This window comes from Mus pahari, chromosome 16 (assembly GCF_900095145.1).
Source record: "Mus pahari chromosome 16, PAHARI_EIJ_v1.1, whole genome shotgun sequence".
Lineage (NCBI taxonomy): Eukaryota > Metazoa > Chordata > Mammalia > Rodentia > Muridae > Mus > Mus pahari.
The window spans coordinates 39489988-39514265 of record NC_034605.1 but is presented as its reverse complement, the minus strand read 5'-3'; the positions used below and the strand labels follow the sequence as shown (position 1 = coordinate 39514265).

Genomic DNA, 24278 nt, shown 5'->3' with positions numbered 1-24278 from the left:
CACTTGAAATTGGATGCCAGGAGAAATACTTTCAGACTTCCAGACACAGGCAATGCCTCTCAGACTTCTGCTGCAACCTCTGTCATTGTGAATGTCCAGGGAATGAGTTTGAAGGGGTCCCTAGAGTGAAATGAGTGGGCCCAATAAGCAAGGTTCCTTTCCTTGCTTGTTGTATTAGATATATTACTAGTTTCTTTTTGTTTTTCTCTGATAAAATACCAGACAAAAGCAACTTGAAGGAAAGCCTGGTTTGGGTTCACAGTTCAAGAGGACCACCCATCATGGTAGAGAAGTCACAGTAGCGAGATCATGAGGCAGCAGGCCCCATTGCATCTGTGGTCAGGAAGAAGAGCCCACCTCAATGTTGGCTTCCAACAACCCTCTTCTAGTGAAGCTCAACCTCCTAAACAATATTCAAAAGCAGTGCCATCAGCTTCCAACCAAGTACTCAACACAGAGCAAATATGGGGGGCTATGTAAACCCCTATGTAAACCATATGTAAATGTGGGGCTATGTAAACACAATGTAAACCATAACACTTGCCCAGTGACATGTCTATCAACTGAAAACAGTCTGCAATCACAGGACCTGGAAATCTCAAAGCCCTTCTTGGAAAACATCTGAGTATCTTCTGCCTAAAATGTGAATAGGAAGAATGTTTTGGGGCAACATTCACCAATAACCTAGACCATGTGTGCCCAGCTTGTACTGTGGGTGGCCCCAGAACTGCCCTGCCCTGTAGAGTCTAATAGATAAGAATGTGGTCCAGACCCACAGGGTTCAAGTTTCAGCTTTGTCTTTTGCTGCTTATATGGACCTTGGCCAAGTTTCTTGGTGTTCTAATCCTTCGTGTTCTCATTTGCAGGGTGATACCACCTGTGGTATTCATCTCACAGCACTATCTATTCAAATGAGATATCATATGCCAAGTGCCAGGCATAATAGCTGCATGATGCCAGGCAGGGAAAACAGCACTGGGGTCTTGTATGGTAACTCCTGGACTGGAGCTTGAACACATACACACATAGCTCTCAGCATTGCATGTCCTTCTGGAGTCCAAGGAAGCTGGCCCCAAGCTTTCTAGGATTGCCCCCAGACACTTATCTTCCATGATGCATACTGGAGACAGAAACTTTGGTTATGTAAAAGTTTAAAAGACTGAAATGAAGCAAGCTACTTTAAGGATACCGGAGATAAACGATCTATTTATATTTTTATGGTGAAGACATAAATAGAAAAAAACACAGCTCCCGAAGAAATGTTCCTTAAAATATATGTACAGCATGGGTGAGAGATACACGCAGAACACACAGATGCTAAGGAGATACCTTTTCACATCAGCCATAACTTTGTAAGACACATTAATTCAAGGAGATCTACCAGGCACTGATGAAATTATAAAAATGAACTGTCTGACAAACTGGGGCATGGGGTGCTTCAGTGACTTTCTTTTAGACGTCATTATGTAAGCAGTTTGTTGGCACAGAACAGTGAGAAACTCCTCAGTCATGGCCTTGACTCTTGACCCACAGACATGATTAATAAGCTGGGCCAGCATCTGTCCATTCAGCAACTATTTACTAGCTGTCTACTGAACACTGGGCAGCACCAACACTCTGGGTATAGAACAAGGACAGCAGAGATGAGATTCTCACCTTCATAAAGTGATGAGACGGATATTGAACATGATCATGGTAGCTAAAGTCTTTCATTAAACAATAAAACTGTGGGGCTTGCTAGGTGGCCACTCAAGCCTGACCATCTGAGTTCAATGCTTGATCCCAGGGCTAAGGAGAGAACCAATCCTGAAGACTGTTTTATACTCATGCCCTTTGGTTCATGTGTACACACATGCGCACACGCACACATGGGTTTTGGATGAAGCTGAGGCAGGAAAACACCTCTTTGGCCTTAGACCATGAGTATACTGCTCTTCTGCTTCTGCCATCATCATTCTGAAATAAATCCATAAAAACCCAGTCTAAGCATGGGGTTAGAGGGGCTGACCATGTGCCTAGTCCTTCCAAGTTTGTTAATTTCTTCTCACTTCCTTCCAAGGTAATATTTAAATCAAGATACAGCTCAATTTACTTTATGACTCTAACTGAATATATCAAAAGTAGCAACAGACGTGTCACTCCTGGCTCACAGCCTTGCCCAAATCCTCCTTGGACACTTGGAACATATTCTGCCTGTTTTAATTCTGTCTGCATGCAGGTAAACACACTCTGTCCAGTCCCTAATTTTGTCCCAGAGGCACAATGACTGCCATTTGCTGCTTTAGAGGCAGCTTATATTTACTAATGAGTGAAAGCTCTGCAGATGAAGTGTCTAAGAGGAATTGAAGCATCCTTGAAGGTAGAGAGGGTAGTATTGTCCTCATTGCTCAGTCAGTCTTTAAAGAGAAGACGCTCAATGAGATACCAATCTGTGGCTTGGTATTGCTTCTTCAGACTCAGAAAAACTGGGAATTTAGCAGATTTCCTATGTCCTGTTACGGGAGTCCTTAATGATTCTGAGTGCATAGCTATTCCCATTTGCAAACATCTTCAGAGAGGCCGCTATAATAAACTAGCAATCATTCTATCTTTTCTCATTTTTTTTAAAAGAAGGTAAGAAAGTTGAAAATTGTACTCTTACTGACTGGGAGGGGGAACAAAGGTAGGAAGGGAACGTAAGGCGTTGGAGATGCTGAATTACAGTGGGGGTGGGGTGGGGAGCATGGCTGAGCCCTTTAAGGGAAATCTCAGGACTAAAGGTGCTGAGTGAAAGTGAGTCTTTCAGATGACATGAGTAGATCTGCTGGCATTCTCTAAGCTGCTGAGAGACAGAATCAAAGGTGCCTGCACATGACAGAAGCGTGTGTGTGAGAGTGGCTGTGCTGTGCTCAGTGGAGGAGGAGACTGGTGAAGTCACACCTCTACTCAAACATGGCAGGTGCAGTGTATGTGCGCACATGTGTGCAAGTGTGTGTGTACCCACATGCATGTGCTTGTGTAAACATGACAAGGCAGTGTGCTCACTGCATTCTTATCCACTGCTCTCAAGAGATAGAAAGACATTCACATCAGAGCGAGCACTCAGCCCTCCTCTGTAGAGACCAAGTGGTCTTGACCACAGTGTTAGCATCAGCCCCAGCCTTTCATTGTCTTTCCCAGGATTCTGGTGTCTTTTTGATTAGTAGAGTACAGGTACAACTGTGTTGGGGCTGGCGAACTGTGCCAGGAAGTCTGTGCTTGAACACTGGCTTCTGAGCACAGGGAAGAGGCCACTTCTGTTACTGTTCCCGGAGTATGCTTGTGTCTCAGGACAGCTTTAAGACCCTTCATATGCCTACCTTTGGACATCAGGGCAGCATATGCCAAGTTACCTTGATATGACTGCAAATGCTATCAATGATGCTCAAGACAGGCAGGGAATGTTTACTGGGTAAACACGGGAGCACCAGTATTGCTATGTGGAACAGCCTTCCCGCTCATTAACTTTCCTGCAGCCTGTGCAGTTCAGCTCCTGCTTGAGAGTTTTCCTTCTTATATCCATTTTATGCCCCTCTGATCTCATATCTTGTTTCTAATCACAGCTCTGAGTGAAACACGTGTAAGGTAATTACTCCACGGTGTACTGTGGTACTGCTCATTGATTAGAAATAATTTTCAGAGTGAGCACCATAGTAAGGAACTTTGATCAAGCTAGGTTATTATTTCGATTCTTTTTCTCAGCCACGTGCATCTGCTGCTTCTTCCTGGAAGAACATGTGTGTGTGTGTGTGTGTGTGTGTGTGTGTGTGTAGGGGGGGGGGATGCCTGCCTGCCTGCCTATGTAGATAGATCATGGGGCAGATGAGAGCTGTGTCCCCACTCCTACTCCATGGGTCCTTCTACAGAGTCTCTTGTAGTCGAGATTGTTGAAGATGTCCTTGAATTTATGGTCTTTCTGTCCCTACCCTTTTGTTTTACTATTTGTTTTATTTTGTTTAATTAACATATAATTATATCATCCTCCTCCCTCCCTATCTGATCGTCTCCTCTCATGTCTACTCATACCGCACTCTTCCAGAATTCAGTCTCTGCTTCATGACTTATTGAGACGTTACACCTAAATTAATAAACCTATAAACACAACCTGCTCTGTCTGGTTAGTGTTATCCGAATGCACGCTTCTAAGGCTGACTACTTACGAGATCACCAATCAGATCACCTTCTCTCTGCAGTTGCTAATTGCTTACAGTTTTTCATCTAGGATTAGGGTCTTGTTAGGTAGTGATCTTAACAACATAGCTGCAGCTACTTCATAAGTGTTGGAATTACAGGGGCATGGCAACAAATCTGAACCATTTTTTAATCTCAAGTAAATACTTTTTCCTTCCGTCTCTTGGAGGTTAGAGTAGGGTATCATTAAATAGTCCTAACTGACACGAAGGTCCGCTGTATCACTAAATAGTCCTGACTGACACGAAGGTCCGCTGTACTGACTTGTGGCCATTCTCCTGCTTCTGCTTCCTAAATCTGGGATTATAAGTACATACCAAGAGGCTCCAAACACCAGCAAATATTTCTAATAAACAGATTCTGGACTTGCTTTTTCCTCACGTTCATATTCTGAACCTTTCTGTCATTCTGCCAATTTTCTCTCCTTCCTGGGGTGAGCCTGTGTTCAGGTTAAAATTCAGCATGTTGCAGAGCTTAAAAATCTAGACAGTGAGAAGTTTATAACCGGAGTATCAGGTCCCAGTGGGAATACTTTAGGATTTTACACAGGCTATGGGGCCTTGGGGGCTCCTGTGAGTTGGCTATAATTGCTATAAGAGCAGAGTGAGCTCTAAAGAGATGATACCAGTGCGTCACTGACGTGGGGCCTTCTCTGTAGGTGTGTGCACTGAACATCTTCTGACTGGTCACTGCAGAGCTACAGTCTGCCACACAAGTGGAGCACAGTACACAGGAGAAAGTCTAAATTGTGATTTTATATACTAACATATACAATATTTTATACACATACATATTTTAAAAAGTATCTTCTGTTCCAGGGGAAGGTAGGATGTTCTATAATGTCAGCTTTCAGCTCCTGTCTTACATGGCAAAGAAAACAAGATATCCTAGAAGGCTTTAAGTTGAGATTTAAAAAAGTATTTTAATATTATGTAGGTATATGTGTATCTGTGTGTAGGTTTGTGCATATGAGTGCAATGCCTTGGAGGCCAGAAGAGGGTGTTATATCCCTGGAAGCTGGAGTTATAGGCAGTTATTCCCCACAGATACGGATGTTGGGAACTGAGTTTCAGTCCTTTAGAAGACCAGCTGAGTCATCTCTCCAGGCATCCCTGACTCCTTTTAGAGTATCAGCTTTAACCTGGAGGAAGCTATCATAAGTCATTAAACCAAGCGACCAGAAAGCTTAAGCAACGGACAAGAAACTTAAACTAGCAAGTCAACCAGGGATTTTACAGTGCAGAGAAGAGCAACTTGGCCATGGACTGTCCTGGATTAAAAGAACTACAGCTGTTACTTGTGTATAAGTCTCTAATATTCTGTAGAGTCTATAGTAATTATGTACTAAACTAAACCAAAATATGTATGGTATATGTGCTAAGGAACAAAGTGAACAGGAATACATATACACGTAAGACACACATACCTCTATATGTATACTGATGTAAGAATAGAAACTTTATTCATTCAGGAAATATTGACTAAGTGTCCAGTTACATTAAGAGATTTCCTGTCTGTGGGGAATTTATAACTCAGTGGGAGAGACCTGAAAATATAAGTATGCAAGAGTCAGTGGTTATTTCATGGATCTACAGACTGGCAAGGAACACCAAAGATGGCTGACTCTTTGGAGGACAGAGGTATCAGGTAGGTTTTCTAAAGACTATATCTTCAAGTTATATCTGTCCAGTGGCCTTTGTATATGAGCATGTTGACACCTCTCGGCTGGTGAGTGTGATGACTGACAGATAACCATAGGTACGTCTTCCATATTGGCTCCCTAGGCTACCATTAAGCCTGAGCTTTATAACCGACTCAGTGGCAGGGTGTGCACCTGGGAGAAAGCCATCTACTTACTACCTAGATGGTCTTAATCCAGCAAGTGATTTCTAGCCACAGCTCTACCATGTTGACAGTACACAATGTAGTGTTACACACACACACACACACACACACACACACACACACACGCGCGCGCGCTCCTAAGAAAAGTTCCATCATATGATATCAGTAAAAAGTCTTAAAGATAAGGAAATGCTCAGCACTATTTTAGGAACACTTAACCTAACCTCAGATCACCCATCATCTGGAGCTGAGGGAGGAGTACATGTGTTCGCCAGTTTCACTGTATAGTTAAGACTTTGTCTCAACAACAAAACCCAAAGCAGCTTGGTCCTTTGAGGAATTTTTTGTTTTAAATCAAAAGCAGTTTACCCTGACAAGGTCCCACAAGGGCCCACAATGATTCTCGACCCTTCCCCCTTTGTGCAGATTGGCCCTCCATGTCGTGTTGTGAGGCTGCACTCCCACTAACAGGATGAGACAGAGTATCACCTATGTTAGGGATAAAAGACAGAAGTCTTCTTGGCTCCACATTAGGTCTGGGGTCTGGCTCATCCTTTCTGCAAAAAAAGACTCCTTTCCTGAGTTTCCTTCTTGTTGCTCACATGCTCCTTTGTGCAACACGGACATGATTATTTTTTTCAAAGTTCAATAATGAAGCCAATATTCAGAAATGTTGCCTGATTTGAAAATTATGAAAAATTAAAAATTATTTAGAGTTTATGAAAGAGAACACTCTCCTTGAGGAACATGAGGAGCAAGTTCAGAGCATTCGTCTGTGAAGTGACAGAAGAGAGCTGGTAACCCTTCAAAGACCTCCAGAGTCCAGGCTGGTGGCCTAGCCCTGAGGAAGAAGCCAGACAGCTACATATACCCTGATACAAGGCACAGTGCTAAGTCTGAAGAGTTCAAACTGGCTTGTTGGGTGGTCTGTGAGCAGAATACAATAATTTCAAAAGCCTTCTTAGGTGCTGCTCACACCTGACCATTTGTAAACAGGAGAGCTGGTCTAGTGGGTCCCTTAATTAGAATGTGGCCTTTCTCAGCCTGAGTTTCCCACAAGGCATTTATGCAAATTACCCAAGGGAGGGAAGCAGACTTCTAATTCTCCAAAATTCCCAGGAGTTTTCTGAGTATGTCTGAGGATTCCCAGAGGATTCTCTAAGTGTAGGGCGTAAACACTGGGTGGGTGGGTTTAAAATCATCACTGAGCTAGGCCTAGGAGAGCAAGCCTGTACCCAAGGACTTGCTGACTGAGGGATGCACCCAGACCAACAAGAAGGTCTCAGAGACAGAAATGGGACTAGGACCCTAGGATGTTTCTGCTGTACTCCAGGGGTAAGAACTTGAAATGGATCCAGGCTTATCACTCCTCCCCAAGGGACAGGAGTGCTGCTTAGACTCTCCTATCTCCCTTCTCTATTCCACCAATTCGCCCCATTCTCTTCAGGTAGCCCTCCTGCGTTGTTGCATCAGAAGGCAAACAAATGAATGTACCTGCATTAAAAGAAACACGGAGGATCTGGAGAGATGACTCAGGTTGCTGGGTGATCACAACTGGAGTTAAGATCCTAGAACCCCCACCTAACCAGTCAAGCTACCCACAAATGGTTGCAGCACCAGAGGAGGAACCTCATGCCCTTTTCTGGCCTTGGAGGGAACACAGGCATATGTATAGGTACTTGTATCCATATACCCACCTCTATATAAGCTTACACAGACACACATATGTATGAAAAAGAAAGATAGAACTTCCAATCTTCTTTTCAAATGTGATCTTTTTTTTAAGTCGGGAGTGGTAGCTTAAGCCTAGAATATCAGGAAGCGGAGGTGTGACAATCTTGAGTTCAAGCCAGTCTGAAATACATGGGAAAACACTGTTGCAGATCACCAAATCAAACAAAACGTTGCCATTGTCTTGGATTTTATCCAGCATTCTAAATTCATATGTTATTTTAAATTTCAAATGTTCAAAAGTCCGAAAAAATACTAAGGGCCACCTGAGGGGTCTCATAGAAGACTACTACAGTAGGTGTCTTAATATAAAGGAAGGAAATAAATCTAAATGGAATCCCAAAATAACAGGGAGAACAAAGCCCCAATTAGACATCAAAGAGACCCCATGACAACCTCCAAAAGACTTCTGCCAAGGCTATTGGTTGCTCTCTACAAACTGAGGGCAAGGTCCGACCACTGAAGACAATAGCAACATAACACACTGAACCTAGAGAAATTGAGCTGGTGCCGAACTAGAGTGTTGTTCACTCTTAATGAATAGTGTTCATGGTACTGGAAGGTACTCTGCAAGTTACCAGAGGATAAAGGCAACACCAACCCAGCTATGAGACCTTTGCTCTACGATGGGGATGAGCCTAACAGGATATACTGGTACAGCAGTGGCACAAGAGCTGTTGGAGTAACCAAACTCTCTGATTAGATTTAAGGCCCTCTCCATGAGATGGAACCCATGCCTGACACTGCTTGAGTGGCTAAGAACCTCAGATTAGACAGGTCATGGACCTATGGGAATACTGCTATGCTATTAGAGAAATATAGCAATATAATGACTGCCAACAACATTCTGTCATACCTACCCATATGTCAGTGTCTTTCCCAGTTAACAACAGAGAAGCTTTCACCAGCAGTATAGGAAAACAAATGCAGAGATCCACAACAGGATAATGGAAAAAGGTTGGGAGAGCTTGGGATACTCAGTCTTAAATGTAGGATCTCCATAACATCCCTTCCCTCAGGACTCAGAAAACATAGCCGAAGAGGGGACGTAAGACACTAAGGAAACAGGGCCTTTTAAATACCATGACTGATGCATACATGAACTCATAGACATGGCAGCATGCAAAGGTCTTCAAAGGTCTAAGCCAGATGAGGTCCCAGCATAGAGAGGGGGAAATGAACATGCTCTCCCATCCCCAACTAAGAAGCTATCTCCAACTGACAATCATTTGCCAAGGAGAATTTAGTTTTCTCCAATGGAGTCTAAGGGGTATACAACCCACACTCAAGGGCAGGCCCCATGGCCATCAGTAGATGGCCTGGTCAGCTCAAAACAAGCTCAATGGTATTTCAGGAGACTTAATTTTTTGTCTCATAATACTTTGCTTGGGCAGTATTCCCCCGCCCCCGGGTCTTCTGCTTTTATAGTATGGTTTCGAATTTTGTATTTTTGTGGATTTTCTATGTGGGTATGATCTGAGTGTGTTTGTGCTTCTCTAATGTTTCTTCTTTTTCTTTTGTTTGTTTTGTCCTATTCTGTTTGTTTTTTAATTTGTTTGTTTTCGAAAGTGAGAGAAAGTGAAAAAGAAGGAGTGAAGCTGTGATGGTCAGGAGGTGGGAGGACATGAGAGATGAGGGATGAGAAGCCATGATCACAATATACTGTATGAAAAAAAAACTATGTTCAATTTTAAAAAGTACATTAAATGAAAATCAAAACGAAACAGAAAGCTGAAATAGTCAGGTATAAAGATACACACCTATAATCCTAGCTCTAGGGAAGCTCACAAAGGGCCTTAAGTTCCAGGCCAGCCTGGCCTATGTGGTGAAGGTCTGTTGCAAAACCAAACCAAACCAAACCAAACCAAACCAAACCAAACCAAACCAAACCAAACCAAACCAAACCACCCAACCCATTATGCTTCCATAAAATCCTATTGTAAAGCATTGCTGTTTGTGACTCAGTACAGCAATGCTACTTTAAATGAACTAGCTAGTCGTTGCCGTTATAGGAATCACTTCACTGTAAAGTATATTTTAGAACATCAATAGGTAATGGCAGAATAGTTTCATGTCCTAGGAGTGATTGACAACCTTGTCCCAGGAACAGTGACAGCAGCAACTCCTTGGCATTCACTCACACCACCAAAGGAACTGCTCACTGTATTCCAAATCTGACTACACAGAGCCATGAGCCTGCAGGTCTCTGTGCTAAGCAGTCCCTATGGGGTAAACATTGGGCCTGAACTGACACTTGAGAAACAAGGGCCTATTCTGTGGGCACACCTCAGCCAAGCCCTCTCAGTCCTGAGTGAGAGCTCCTTCCACTCCTTCCATGACACCTGACCAAGCTGCAAGCACTATCACACACTGCTCTTTACAGTGGTGCTGGCTGCGGGCACTGCTTCTGTCAGGGTTACCATAGGCACCTAGTAGCTTCCTTCTATTGTATGTTCCCTCAGGAGGAGCACACTGCCCACAGAGTTACTGTGCTTCAAAAAGAAACAGACATGATTTTCCTTACAGATTTCCTTACAGTACTACAGAAGTTGGGGTCACAGATCTAAGGAAACACACAGCTTGTGTTTCCTCATAATTCCCTTGTCTTGCTTTGCCCTTTTTGCTCTTTCCAAAACAATTAGCTCTTGAGAAAGTGACTGCAGTATTTAAGTGAGTTATCAGTGAAGCAAATTGATGCCTGTTTTGAACATGAGCTTTATCAGAGTCCACAGAGCACACAAAGCTTTCTCATCAGAACTCGGTTGAATTAGGAGAGTGCTCACTGTGATGTAGAATTAGTTCCTCCCTAAAGATATTCCCCCATAGGGTTTTATCATTACCATCAGTAGTCAATGCTAAGTAGATACTGGCATGCCATCTCTGCTCCCTCCCCTTTTTCTGACACAGGGACTTGCTATGTATTTGAAACAAGCCAACAATTTTGATCTTGCCTTAGCTCTTGGCTTCCTAAGCACTACCATGCCAGGCTTTGCAAAATAACTTTTAAGGTAGGTTACTGTTAAATTCTTTTTAAAGATTAGGAAGCTGATGGGGCTTAGGAAATAACTGATTCCATTTTGACACCCCCCAAAATGACAAGGGCAGGAGCTGAACTCAGGGTGACATTCAAAGTCCTTGCCATGCCACAAGCCTGCAGATGCCTCTCAGTCCTGAGTGATAAAATACCTTTCTTTCCATCCAGGGCTTACTTGGTAAGATAAGACAGACTAGAATAAAGGTACAACAGGGAAGCTATGTGGCCAGGTTAAGTCTTGCTACAATGGCTGAGAGAACCCTAGGAACAAGCTATCCAATGGGTCAAGGGAACAAGAAAAGCATCACCCTCCATCACCTCTGGTGGGCTACCAGGCTAGGGAATTGTGACTGGACCACTCTGGTAGAAGTGAAAGTGAGGTGTCTTTTGGCAATGACTGGAACTTACAAAGATTAAGCCAGAGACAAACCTGTTGCATGTACAAGCTGGTCTCTGGGATAGCTCTGAAAATGTCATGTGGAATAATTGGCTTTATGTCTTCTGTAAAAGATTCATTTATTGCAAACGGTTAATTTTAGAAGTGGCATCAGGGAAGTTGTTTAACTACTTAGGAAAATAAAAGTATGATATTCACTTTTATTATACAGTGTTAAAGCCAAGATAAAACTGGAAATGAACAGTTTAATAGTAACTTGAGAAATATAAGTAAAGATCTACAACATCTTTGGACAATACCTGTAAAAGCAATGGAATAAATGGGTGGAAAATGTTACTTGTGAAGATATAAAAATATATCAATGCCTTGGACATTGTAAAGGTAATAAAAGGTAGGCAACTATCTGAAAAAGACTGGAAACAAAAATGGGAGACCTCAGTCTAGTACTCTGGTCATATAAAAGCTTACGATAATGGGCAAGAGATGTTATTGTTTGTACATCCCCAGCAGAAAGAAAGCAGAGTCAAAAACACTGGAAGCTAAGATAGTATGAGAAGGTCCTGCCCAGAGAGACTGTTCCCAATATCCCTGTGAGCTGCTGGCATCTGTCTTCCTACTGAATTCACTTGCATCACATTTTAACAAGAATTTCCAACTTTTCTTTTTAATTGGGAAGTAGAGAGAAAACCAGTATAAAAAACATAATCTGAATACTCCACTGATAAACAAATACAATGTTTGGGGGAGACCTGGGTCAAGGGTACAAAGCAGCAAGAGAGCAGAATGACAACTGGAAATTTCTAGCACATGGCACTGAAACCACAGGTGAGGCCAGCAGTAGCTCTGGGGCCCTAAGGAGTGAGTCGCCTACAGCTGCTTTTGCAACAGGGGGAGATGGGTAACTGGATGGATGTGTCAATTCTTGCAGGATAGAAACCATTTTATTACATGTGAATCTCATGATAGGATCTTGCAGGTCTATGGTATGTATACACAGTGAAACGTATTGAAAACAGTGTCAGAATGGTTGACTGTTAGCCTCTCTAAAAATTGGCAAATGTTGTTGGTTTTAAGCTACAACACGAAGTACAAATGGAACCTAAGTGAAGGTATTATTTAAAATAGCATACAGGAGGGACAGTGGCTCCTAGATGTTTGCACTGACCTTGTCAGCAGTGCTGGCTGACTTCTGACCAGCACAGTGCAAAGACACAGGCCTGCACGATGGTCCCATTTGGAAAGGAAGCGTTTGGCTGGGCACTGCTTGGAAGAGAACTCCTGGTTCAAGTCTGTTCTGAAAGAATAGGTTCTGAAAGAACCTGGAATCAGCCTTGCCTTGAAGGTTAGGGTAACCTTGAATTTCGGTTTTGGACTAACAATTAGATTTTCATCCTGAATATGTATATTGATCTCCTTTCCTCATACAGTGCTAAGAATAGCACCTATTCACACTAGTCTTCTTGAGAATTTGATCTGTCTAATATTGCAGGTATATTCCTGCATCAGACATGGTATAACGTTATTTCAGATTTAAGCAGTTCATGGAGCAGCAGGAATCCCAAAACTAAGATGTAGGATTCCCCAAACTAAGACGTTCTATGGAGAAATACTCATTAATTCAATCTAGGTAAAAAAAAAAAAAAAATCTGAATATAATCACCCCTCTTTTATTTCCTCACATCTTCCTTTCCATGGCTTTCTTTCCTCTTGAGGATGCTGTTTTGGGGTGCAGAGGTGAGCAGAAGTCAAGGACCATGTGCACTTTGTGTCGTATTGCACTTTGGCTCCCAAGACACGGAAGTGACAATTTCACATTGTAGGCACACAGATTCCCCTGCCAGGCAAAGCGGGAGAGAAGTATGTACAACTTATAACAAAATATTTTTTCCTGTCTCCCATTTTGAGTAATGCTGATCAAAGTATAGTTCAAATTCCATTCACATTCTCCTTTGCATGTCATCCTTTTAAAGTGAGAGTCATGGTTAAGCCTCATGATGCAGGTTTAAGGACTAATGAAACTTAGCTTAGGTGGATCACCTCACTACTAGGAAGTTGTTCTTTCTCTCCCCCTGAGATTTATTTTATTTATGTGAGTGCTTTGTTTTTATGTATGTCTGTGTACTACATGTTTGTCTGGTGGCCAGAAAAGGGCACTGGATCCACTGGAACTGGAAGTAGAGTTACAGGAGGTTGTGAGCATCATGTGGATGCTGGGAATCAAACTTAGGTCCCTTGCAAGGACACTTGGTAGTGCTCTTAACTGCTGAGCCATCTTTCCAGCACAGTTGTCAACTTTAAAATGTCAAACATTTCTGTATTTATTTAGCATGAGTGTTATTGTGAGTGTGAGTGTGTGTGTGTGTGTGTGTGTGTACACGTATGTGTGCCATGGTAGGTACATGAAAATCAGAGGACAACCTGAGGAGTCATTTCCTGCCTTGCACCAAGTGGGTTCTGGGATTGAATACAGGTCATCAAGCTTGGCAGCGAGTGCTCTCACCCAGTGACCTAGCTGGCCCAGAGTTCTCATCTCTAAACCACATAATTTGTGCCCAGAAGGGGACTACAGACCCATCAACTGTATTATCCCACCCTTTGCACTGGTTGTACAAGGATGGAAAAATAATAGAAATGTCAAGAAAAGGAAAAGTTCTCACAGCATTCCTTCAAACGTCATTTGGGGAGACATAACTAAGAAGAGGCAGGTCTAACTTCCAGTCAAAACACACTGGTTCACAAGTCATTCAATACATACATACTGAAAACAGGAATTCTCCCATCACTAACTCTCGGAAGCCTGATGGGTGTGCAGAAACACAACTCCTCAGGTCTCTTTCTATCACTACACTGAGGCCCTCAGTGTCAGAGCCCTGTCACCAGGCTTGTACTCTTACTGCATGGGAATGGGTCTTGCAAGAAGGCAACCCCCAGCCTCTATTCCTTCATTCCCATTTTTTCTCCATCCTCTGACCACTTTCATTTCTAGAGTTGTTCTTCCTTTTGTTTTTCTTAGCCCCTGAGAAGCTCTTCCCACAAGGGTCTTCTCTGGAGGTAGGGCTGCTCAGTACACTTGTAACCGCGCCTCGCTCAGGGGCCCTTGTGCCAACACTCCCACATTCAGGAAGTCCAAAATAACCAGGCATTGTTCCCTCTGTTCCGTTTGTTCTCTTGGTCACACAGTCAGGCTTTGGATGATACTTAGGCCCACCACCTCTGTGTTGTCCTCTAATGGTCCACCTTTCCTATTTCATCTAAATGTTCTTCCAGTCATCTTCTTCCACAGGACCTGACCTTGCCTTAGCCCAGACTGTCATCCAGATTCTTACATTTTTTATTGATTTTAATGATATGAGGTATGTGTGAGTACATGCATGTGAGTGCAGTGCCACAGAGGCCAGAGAGGATGTTGGTTTCTAACTGTAGGTGCAGGTTGTGTGTGTGTGTGTGTGTGTGTGTGTGTGTGTGTGTGTAGGGGGGAGTACTGTGTGCTGTGTGACATGTGATAAGAGTTATTATTAGAAAATAACATAGAAATAGAAGAATCTGTGTTCACCTTGACAAGATTACCAAAATCTGGGATTATCAGGGAAATTGTTGCCTGTAAAAACATCTTACATTTTAAGTTTGTTATTCAATATATTCTGACATCATAGAAAGACACAATTTTTTTCTATGTTTCTAGAATAGTGTTCCTGAAACAACCAACTAAACAGACAAACACAAACCCTCAGCTTGTTTTCCAACATCAAGTCTTCTTATGGTCAGCATGGTCCCAAAAAGAAGGACAGATAATCCTTAAAAATGGCAAATAGAATTAGATCAATGACTTTCCAGATTTTCTAGATAAGTTAACATTTTTATAAGGGAATACATGTCTTCTGCTGTGATTTGAATGTATCCCCCCCCCCCCCCGCCCACAAAGTCCAGGTATCAGAAACTTATCCCCCAATTCTAGAGGTGGGACTTTGGAAGCATAATGGTTATTGTTGGTTGACAATTTCATACAGCTGGGAAGGGGACCTCAGTTGAAAAACTGCCACCACCAGATTGGCTCTGTGGGGGAATTTTTCTGATTGCTAATTAAGGGAGAAGGACCTAACTCACTGTGGGTGATGCCACCGTGGGGAAGGTGGTCCTGGTTGGAGCAAGCCAACAAGCACCATTCCTCCATGGCCTTCTGCTTTAAACTCCTACCTTGGATTCTCTTAATGATGGACTGTAACCTGTAAAGCTAAAAATGATTCTTTTCCTCTCCAAGTTGTTTGTGACTAGTGTCTTATCACAGCAACAGAGAAACAAACGGAGACAGGAAATAATGGTGATCAAAGAGCTCAAAGGAGGAGTCCTACCGTGGGATTATGGCTCGGTGAGGAGGTCAAGAGCCAGCATGCTCCTTTCTCCTGTGTTAGGCCCGTGGGAGAAGGCCCTCCCCAGATTCTGCACATCTCAGCCCGGAGCATCATACCTTATTCCTTTTTAGCAGCACACAGGGACAGAGGCAGCCTCTTGCTCCTTCTGAACTCACAGCTCTGGTTCCCTGCACCTTCCCATGTTTGTGTGATACTGCTCACATCACTGATTGTCTCTCTCACACCTTCCATTCAGTCAGCCTTCCACTTTAAACTGTATTTGTCTCAAGGTTCAGCTGAACCAGGAAGAGTAAAAGTCACTTAAGGATTTAAGACAAAGTAAGGCGCTACTATTGTTTGAAACAATGGTGCTTGTTTATTTAAGGACTTTCCTGACAACCAGGGCAGGGCTGAAGGTAATCCCATAGAATCCTCTGGCAAACACTGATGTGTTATGAGGACCAAATCAGGTGCTGAGGGACTAAGTGACTGTTTTGATTTGGCTGATGCTGTGAACACAGAGGGCTGCTATGTGAAGGAAATATGATGTATCCTTCACGGGATGCTACAAAAGGGCAGCGTGGGGAAAGCAGGAAGAAAGGTACAAACCAGTGTCCTAGCTAAAAATAGCTCCTAGAATCGCTGTCCAGGCTGCCTGAAGCATGACAAATGTTCTTATGTCCCTGCAGCAGCATTGCAGTGAAGAACAGAAAAGGAAGGGGGACAGGCAAGTTCAAAGGCAGACCCCACTGCCTCTGGTCATCTCTATGGCTCTGTATGCTGTCATTTTCAAGGGACACAACTTCTGACAAGCTCTCTGTACCTAGGGCTCTCCAAAGATTAGCAGACTCCTTCTTCCCTTCCCCTCTTCCTCCTCCTCCCTCCCCCTCTTCCTCTTCTCCTCCTCCTTCATCATCACCAACCTTCATCATTGTCTTTCAGTTCAAATAGGGCCCTCATTTGGTTCCTTCAGAAGATCTAGTGTGACTAGCAAATAGAGGCTCTCACCTGCCGCTGTCCATGGCACTATCACACATGGAGCCCAAGTTTAAGGCAATTATTTGATGAAAAATTTCACTTCTAATAGCAGATGAGGTATTCAAAGCTCAATATATTACACATACACATGAGTTCAGGACTTGACCCACAGCTTCCCACTCCATGTTCCATGCTCCTTCTATTGAACACACCAGCTCTGTTTCTGTTAACAGAGTCATATGTTAGCCAACGAGAGCTCCTCTAAGAAAGAAGATGAGCCACCCACTCATCAAGCATGTGCTTGAGAACAGTAAGGCTCCCACCACCATTATAAACATTGAGACGAGATGGAAGTGAGCTGCTTCTTTCTTAGTTTATTTTTACTGCTTATTACAAAGTACCTTACTTAGCCTGGACAATTCAAAAATAACAGGAAGTAATTCCTCCCAGTCTGCAGGTATGAGATGAGGGGCAGCAGACCGATGTCTGGGAAGGGCATGTATTGTTGATTTCATATAGCTCCTCTTAGCTCACAAGGCTGGAGGGACAAAAGGATACCAGCACCAAGACTGTGTCCTATCATGACAGATGGGAAGCAAGGGACAAGGAGCTCTGAATCCTCCTCCAGAAGGGCAAGAACCCCATCCATGAGGGCACAGCCTGTGACATGCACAAGTCTAGTCTCAAAAGGTTCACTTCTCTAGTGGTAATTAAACCTCAGCATGAGTTTGGAAAAACAAAAGCATTCCAAACACAGCACCTACTATGCAGTAGCCCTCAGGACACTCTCAGCCTAAACCTACAGACATGTAAATGAAGAGGGTAAGACAGGAGTGAGCAATGGAGAGCCATCACAGAGCTGGTACATGGGCAGCCCGGACAGGGAAAGGAGGCAGCACTTATGGGTTGGTTGGAAAAATCCAGTCCTATCAGCTCTTCTAGAGACTGTATGGGAGAGCAGGGCTGTTTGCTGAGAGGCCCCAACTACTCCAGAACTGGATTCCTGGCCTCATCATGGCCATCCACAGACTGTAGAGCCCCAGGTGGCAGCCTGATCAAAGCCCCTTGCCCCAAAGATGGTGGTAATAAATTACACCAATTGAGCTAGTGGCTCCTTCCAGAAGCCACAAGTAATAATGAAGAGGATTACACAGGAAACACCATGAGGTGTGTGTATGATGTGGGAAGCTGAATATAGGCTTGTTGAGAGGAGGAAGTAACGGGACAGAATATCCAGATATGGAGGGTCTTGGACCTTCAGATATGCCTCAGTTCCCAAGACCCTTGCAGTTATGGTTCAAGTACATCCTTAAGTGAATCCCTTCTGTCCCGAGAGAGCCAGGCTGCCACGCTGGAGAAGTACTTCTCCCAGGGAAGATACCTTTGGGAGCCTGTGAAAATGGTAGTGAGTGGGTATACCCTCTGTGACAATGTAGTAAGAGATGATAGATTACAAAGGGACATATAATCTCTAAATTTGATATATAGAAGGACAGCATATAAAGTATACAAAGACTACTTTAGTAGTGTTTAGTATTACTTAGTAGTAGATATATTCTCTACTAAGAAGAAAACTGACACCCGTCTTCAGTGATGCCTGGGACAGGATTTATCCCTATAGCATCACAACTCTAACAAGGTTAAGAAGACCTCATAATGGCCACATGAATAGTGGGAGACCTGCATCCCAGAAAGACTTGTATCTACAAGCAGAGCTGGTGTGGGAACATCACTATATCTTGTTTCTCAAGCCAGCCCTGTATATCTACATTTTTCACCACTATGTAAGTCTTAAGAGTCAACCCAAATATGTAAAAATCTCAACAACATTTCAATTCTCACAAAAAAATCTGTCTTAAACGTAACCCAAACCATTTTACTTTATAATTTATCTCTGTATTTTACATTAACCTGCTGCAGTAACACTCCAAATGCAGTGTGAGCCTGCAGACAATGGGGTGGTTTCTGAGCTCCTCTTTTTTATGCCCCAGGCTAGAAAGATTTTGAATTACTGTGTCACACAGGAAAATAAACTTGGCACTATACTTCTTAAAGTTGTATGAATCAGGAGACCAAAGGCGCCTGATGTCTCCTAAGGGAGATGAAGGCACATACACAATGACTTATGGCTTGTCTTCATTAGACAGACAGACCTAGCCAGCAATAATCCAGAGTCCTGGACAGCAACCCTGAGAAGTGGCCAGAGTGGCACTGGCTATTAGGTTAAACTTTTGGACTGCAGAGTCCCTTTAGTACATTTAGTGGCCCACAGAAGGAATCACAGTGCATTTCTGGAAAAAGGTTCTGAATGACCAGCAAGAGCCAAATGCCATTTTTTCCTAAGCCATGCATCTATCTTCATGCAGGGAGACAGACTGTTATCTATAATAGAGACAAAGTTCCTCCATTTGTTGAACTTTATGAAATTAGCCTCATATTCAGTAGATTATGCTTCCCTCAGACATCCTGAGATGTGTAAACACAATACCCAATTTATTCAACAACTTGTTTATTTAGGAGAAAATCTTTTTGCTGCTCCCATGGTGGTGTGTGTCACAGTGGTGGATATCAGACGGAAACAGAGTCCAGGCTCCTTTGTAGTAGCTTCACTTAGGTCTGCAGAGAATGGTCACAGGGTGGTGGGCACTGGCAAGTATGAGTTCAGGAAGCCATTGACTCCATACTCAGCCAGGGGGTCTTTCTGATGGAGCAGAAGGCACAGGATGCTCAGGAAGGCCAGCCTCTCAGGCCAGGGCTGCAGACTCTGTGAAGTGAGGTCTTGAGTAAGCTAACTACAGCCCACAGGCCACATTTGACGTCCAGGGCAGGCTGAGTCACAGCCAGGCCTGTGCACGGACACTTTGTACAAAGGGCTGCCTTGGCAGCAGTAGAGTCAAATAGTTTGGAGAGATAAGAAGTCACACAAAGTGGCCTTGATCTGAACTGGAGAGACTATGATAACCTCTGTCCTCAAGGCTGCTTGAGAATTACTCCACAGTGAGCAGCAGAGTTAAAGAACATCGTTCCTCTGACATGTTTCTCAGTGCTAAGGGCTAGGTTTAACTTTGGACATGAATGACAAACATCTGATTTCAATCAGCTACTTCACTCTCACCTAAAGTTCTAGGGCCGAGGTGACATATGCCAGAGCCAGGGTTTTGGGCTTTTATGGTGCTGCTCTCCTGACACCTTCACACCTTGGTAAAAAAGAGCTGCTAGAGCACCAGCCATTGCATATCAGCCAGGCATCTTAAGCAAAATCAGGAGGCAAGTGGCATGTATAGGCTCCAAAAGTGGAAATCGAGTAGAAAGCAAATAGGATGTACTAAAAAACCACATGTAACTGTTTACATCAAAAGACCCCAACACAACAGCTTTGCTTTTACCACAGAGCTAAAGTTTATAATCTTAAGTGCAAAGGAAGTCACAGCAAATGTGCGTTCTGGGATAAACAAGAGAACATCTGTTTTGAACAAGTGTAGATTTGGGGTGGGAGACAGGAATGGAAGACAGAAGTGGACCTAGCAGTATATATCTGTAATCCTGAGCCACTCAGGAGGCCAAGAAGGGGAAGATCCAAGTTCAAGTCTGCCTGGGCCAGAGTGAATTCAAGGCCAGTCTGGGCAACTCAGTGAGACCTCATCTAACATAAAAAGCAGAAATATGTGTAGGGACGTAAGTCAGTGGTAGAGTAGCAAGCGCGAGGCCTGGGTTCACTCTCCAGTCCTGTAAGAAGAGCTGGTTCTTGGGAGTCGAGAAAAAGGAAGCCTTGCTGATATAAAAACAAGTTATCGTGAAGAAGGACCTGAGCCTCCCCGCAGGGCGATGCCTAGCCCTGGCCGCCAAGCTGCACAAGCACTTGCTCTAGGAAACCCAAGGCATTCAATGTGAGTGACACAAAGGCACCCACCACTCCACCACACACTTCAACCACAATAGACTGAAGTATTCTGCAGGGAACTGATAAACCCAAGCGAAGCAATTCCTCGATGAAGGAAGATGATAAAACAGAAGTAGGGAGGAGATGGCGGCATTGGAGGAGCAGGATGTGAACTCTAGGATGTCACAGAGGGGGAAATAGTAACCGAAGATTAGCATGGATGTGCAGACGAGGAGGGGAGGAAGAAAAGATAACACCAGGGCCAGACTTGATCACAGCAACGAGGCCAGCAGGTGAAATGAAAATAGAGATTTAAAAGATGAGAGAGAAAAATAACAGGAGCAGAGTCAGATAAAGTAAGTTCTCAGAACAAACTTGTAAAGATACAATTTAAGAAAACTTCCCTAAACCAAAAGCAGGGTCAGACCTCCTTTCTGAGAGGTCACACATCAGGAAGAGCAGGCTACCCTTTGTGGAGGACTATCCTGGTCCAGCTTTGTAGAAAAAAAAAAAATTCCTTTAGGACAAACCCCAAAAAGGTCAAGTGACCTTGGATTCCTTTATACTAAGTTAAACTCTCAATATGCTTGGGTTTATCAGTTCCCTGCAGAATACTTCAGTCTATTGTGGTTGAAGTGTGTGGTGGAGTGGTGGGTGCCTTTGTGTCACTCACATTGAATGCCTTGGGTTTCCTAGAGCAAGTGCTTGTGCAGGTCAAGGATGTTATGTCTGACCCAATCAACACTCATTCAGGTAGAAACAAACTGTGCCCTTGCCCGTGAACTTTAGGATATCTAAATAACAGGGAGAATGAGGCAGAGCTGGAAGCGAGTACCAAATGCCATCATCACACAGGAAGAGAGAGCTAAACAGCAAAGCAAGAAGCACACAGCGGGACAGTGTTCAGCCGGGGAGAGTGTGGAGTGCAAGGCAGCAGTGAGGGTGTGATACGAGTGTCAAGACCGAGACAGGAATGATGAGACAAGGTCAGGGACCATCTAGCCTCTGCTAGCTGGAAGTCAAGCAGAATCTTTGGAAAAGAATGAGTCAGGAAGGCAAGCACCTCCACCTTTCCTGTTCAAGTGCTGCTGTAGCATCAAACCGCAGCGAATGCAAAGCGCGAGTCTCAGGCCTTGCACCTTCTGCCCTGCCTGATCCTGTGGATTCAACTCTACCGAATAGATGCCCTTTCCATCTACTTCCCCCTAGAGCCTGCAGTCATCTGTCTTTGCTGTCTTCAGCATCTTGCACGTGCCACTGCCCCACCAACAGAGGATTCTATTTGATTTCTATGTTTCATGTAGGTTTTTCTTTTGATCTTTTGAGGCAGGGTCTCATGAAGGTTCTGGTTGGCCTTGAACTTGAGGTAATTCTTTTCCCTCAGTTTTTCAAGTGCTATGATTACAGACATGAGCTTTCGAGTCTGCTTTCTGGAATGTTCCAGACTGCTCAGCGTACCTTTTCTGAGTATTTTCTCCAGTGCTGGAGATTGAGCGTGAGACCTCACACACGCTAGGCAGATGCTCTGTCACTGTCCTTTTTTAATTTTTAAAAGTTGGTCTGGATCTCATGAAGTTCCCAGCCTGTACTGAACTTACTCTAGAGCTCAAACTGACTGTGAACTGGTAGTCCTCCTGCCTCAGTCTCTGGAGTAGTGGGATTATAGACAGGTACCATTAGGTCATTTCCCCTCATGTTTATCTGCTCACCATCAAGATCCACTCCCCAGCTGGTGTCAGCTCACTGATTGGTAAGATGTTTTCCCTCATTAGACTGAAAGTGTGTACAATTATTTCTTTAATATGTGCCCCTCCCACAAGACTGAAAACTCCAAGAAGGCACTGTTTGGGGCACTGTAAGTATGAAGACCTACAGTGGATCTTATGTGGATAGTGGACCAAGGTCCACTGAGTTCACTGGGAAGTCTTTCCGCCATCCCATCAGTTCTGTACCTGGAGTGCCATGTGCCCAGAAACCATTTCTGAAACCAAGGGACTTTCAAACATTCTGCTTCATATATCTTCTTTACCAAGGCAGGAAAGGAGAATCCATTTTAGGAGTTCATTTGAGAGAACTGATGTGAGTTTTCATAACCTTCCCCCAACACAAAGTCAGAAGACATTGTGTCTCAGCCTGTGGGGTTTCAGCAAAACTCTGGTATAAGTCTCCAAGTTGAATCTGTCACACAGAGATGGTAAGGGATAAAATAGGAAAGTTTTTTACTTACTTTGGATGTTCAAACTTGTCTATAAGATCAACCTTTTCTACCAGGTCTCCTCCGACTGTTCGGACAATGTCATAGAAATCATTCTCCGTGTAGTTTTCGGAGGGCAGCCAGAATGAAATGTCATTGAACACAGCGGGGTACTTGCTAAGAGGCTGACAAAATGGGAGAAAGAGACATGCACTTGTTAGTTGCTGAGAATACATTTTTCATGGAGTGTTTCAGCAGCAATTAGGAAATACTTATAAAACATGATTTTAGTTTTGAATTTTCAGAAATAAATGAATTTAAAAGATAAACCAGTGTTCAAAATTAGCAAATTCTAATTTGAATGCTACAGATTCTTATCACATTCATGTATAACACTACCATATATTTACTTGTCACTAATGGTCAATTTACTAAAAAGCAATTTGAAGATATTGTGTTTCAGCTTTTTTTTATTTGAATACCCCAGGAAAAAAAAGTTCAAACCTAATTAACACAGGACTCATTAACTTCTTGTGGTACTTTCAGGAAGCCATCTTAATAGGGAAATAAGTAAGAACTTGTCAAAACTGAGATTTCAATTAGTAAAGCCATTCTTTGTTATAATTTCTAATTATTAATACCAGGGGCTGGGCTGATAAGCCATCATTTAGAGATTACTTTTTAATTATGCTTTAAAGATGTGATAAACACAAATGTGTCATTTCCTCCGTCTTATTCCACTTATTCTTGGTTTAATAATTCAGTTGTTCATCATTGTATTAAATATTTAAAATTAGCTATGAATGCTTCAAAGATGCTGCATTTGTATTCATGCCTTATGTATATCATAATTATATCTATATCTATCTATCTATCTATCTATCTATCTATCTATATATAGAGAGAGACATACAGGCTTTATAAGTAATGCCACAATGAGAAGTGTTGCAGCATGTGACTAGAAAATCCTACAGGAACACCTTGTAAGTCTGTGCACTTTCTAGATGGGCAGATGTATAAACGGACTTATGCTAAATCTGGTATTACTATAAGCCCTTTGGTGAGTCACTGATTAGAAGAAATATAAAATTTTTAAATGGCACACTCTCTGAAGAACCAAAGACTCATACATAAGTGAATATATTGAACTGGAAATATCAGTAAGTTGTCAAACAAGTCAGTTTAGGATGCACATTTCAAACTGTCCCAAAGCTGCCCTGTGGCTGCTCTCTGCAGAACCTCCTGGACTCTGAGAAGCACCCTGTGCTTTCTCTCCCTAGAGGGTAGTCAGGATGTTATCATCACAACCCGGCAATGATGAGAGCAGCTGGCACTTCGGTGGTTATGCATGAGGCATTCTCTGTTCTCTTTTTTCTTGTACAACCTTTTCTCTCAAGAAACATTAGCCTTTAGGGAGATTAGAGAATGAGACCATAGCCTTAGTCTCAGTGGGTACCTGAGGTACCATATTTTCTGAGTTCTGATAAGAGGCAAGGTCACAGAGAGATGGGGGAAGGTACCTCAACAGGGCATCTGTGCTAGCAGCCTGTGGACAAGCCAATATAGTGACATGGTCCAGCAGAATGCCTCCCGTCAAGAGACTTAAAATATATAGAGTGTAAAAAGGTAGGTTAAAACCCCATGCATTTGAAATAAACAAT

At 43.2% G+C, this 24278-nt stretch overlaps 1 protein-coding gene across 4 annotated transcripts in view; it reads right to left on the bottom strand.

Moving 5' to 3' along the window:
• Positions 1 to 24278, bottom strand: part of Fars2 (phenylalanyl-tRNA synthetase 2, mitochondrial) — a 412552-nt gene that overhangs the window by 104745 nt on the left and 283529 nt on the right. For all 4 annotated transcript variants that reach the window (XM_029547418.1, XM_029547417.1, XM_029547419.1 and 1 more), the window contains one exon: positions 22651 to 22802. In XM_029547418.1, coding sequence (XP_029403278.1) covers positions 22651 to 22802 — 152 coding nt within the window. The remainder of the gene's footprint in view (positions 1 to 22650; positions 22803 to 24278) is intronic.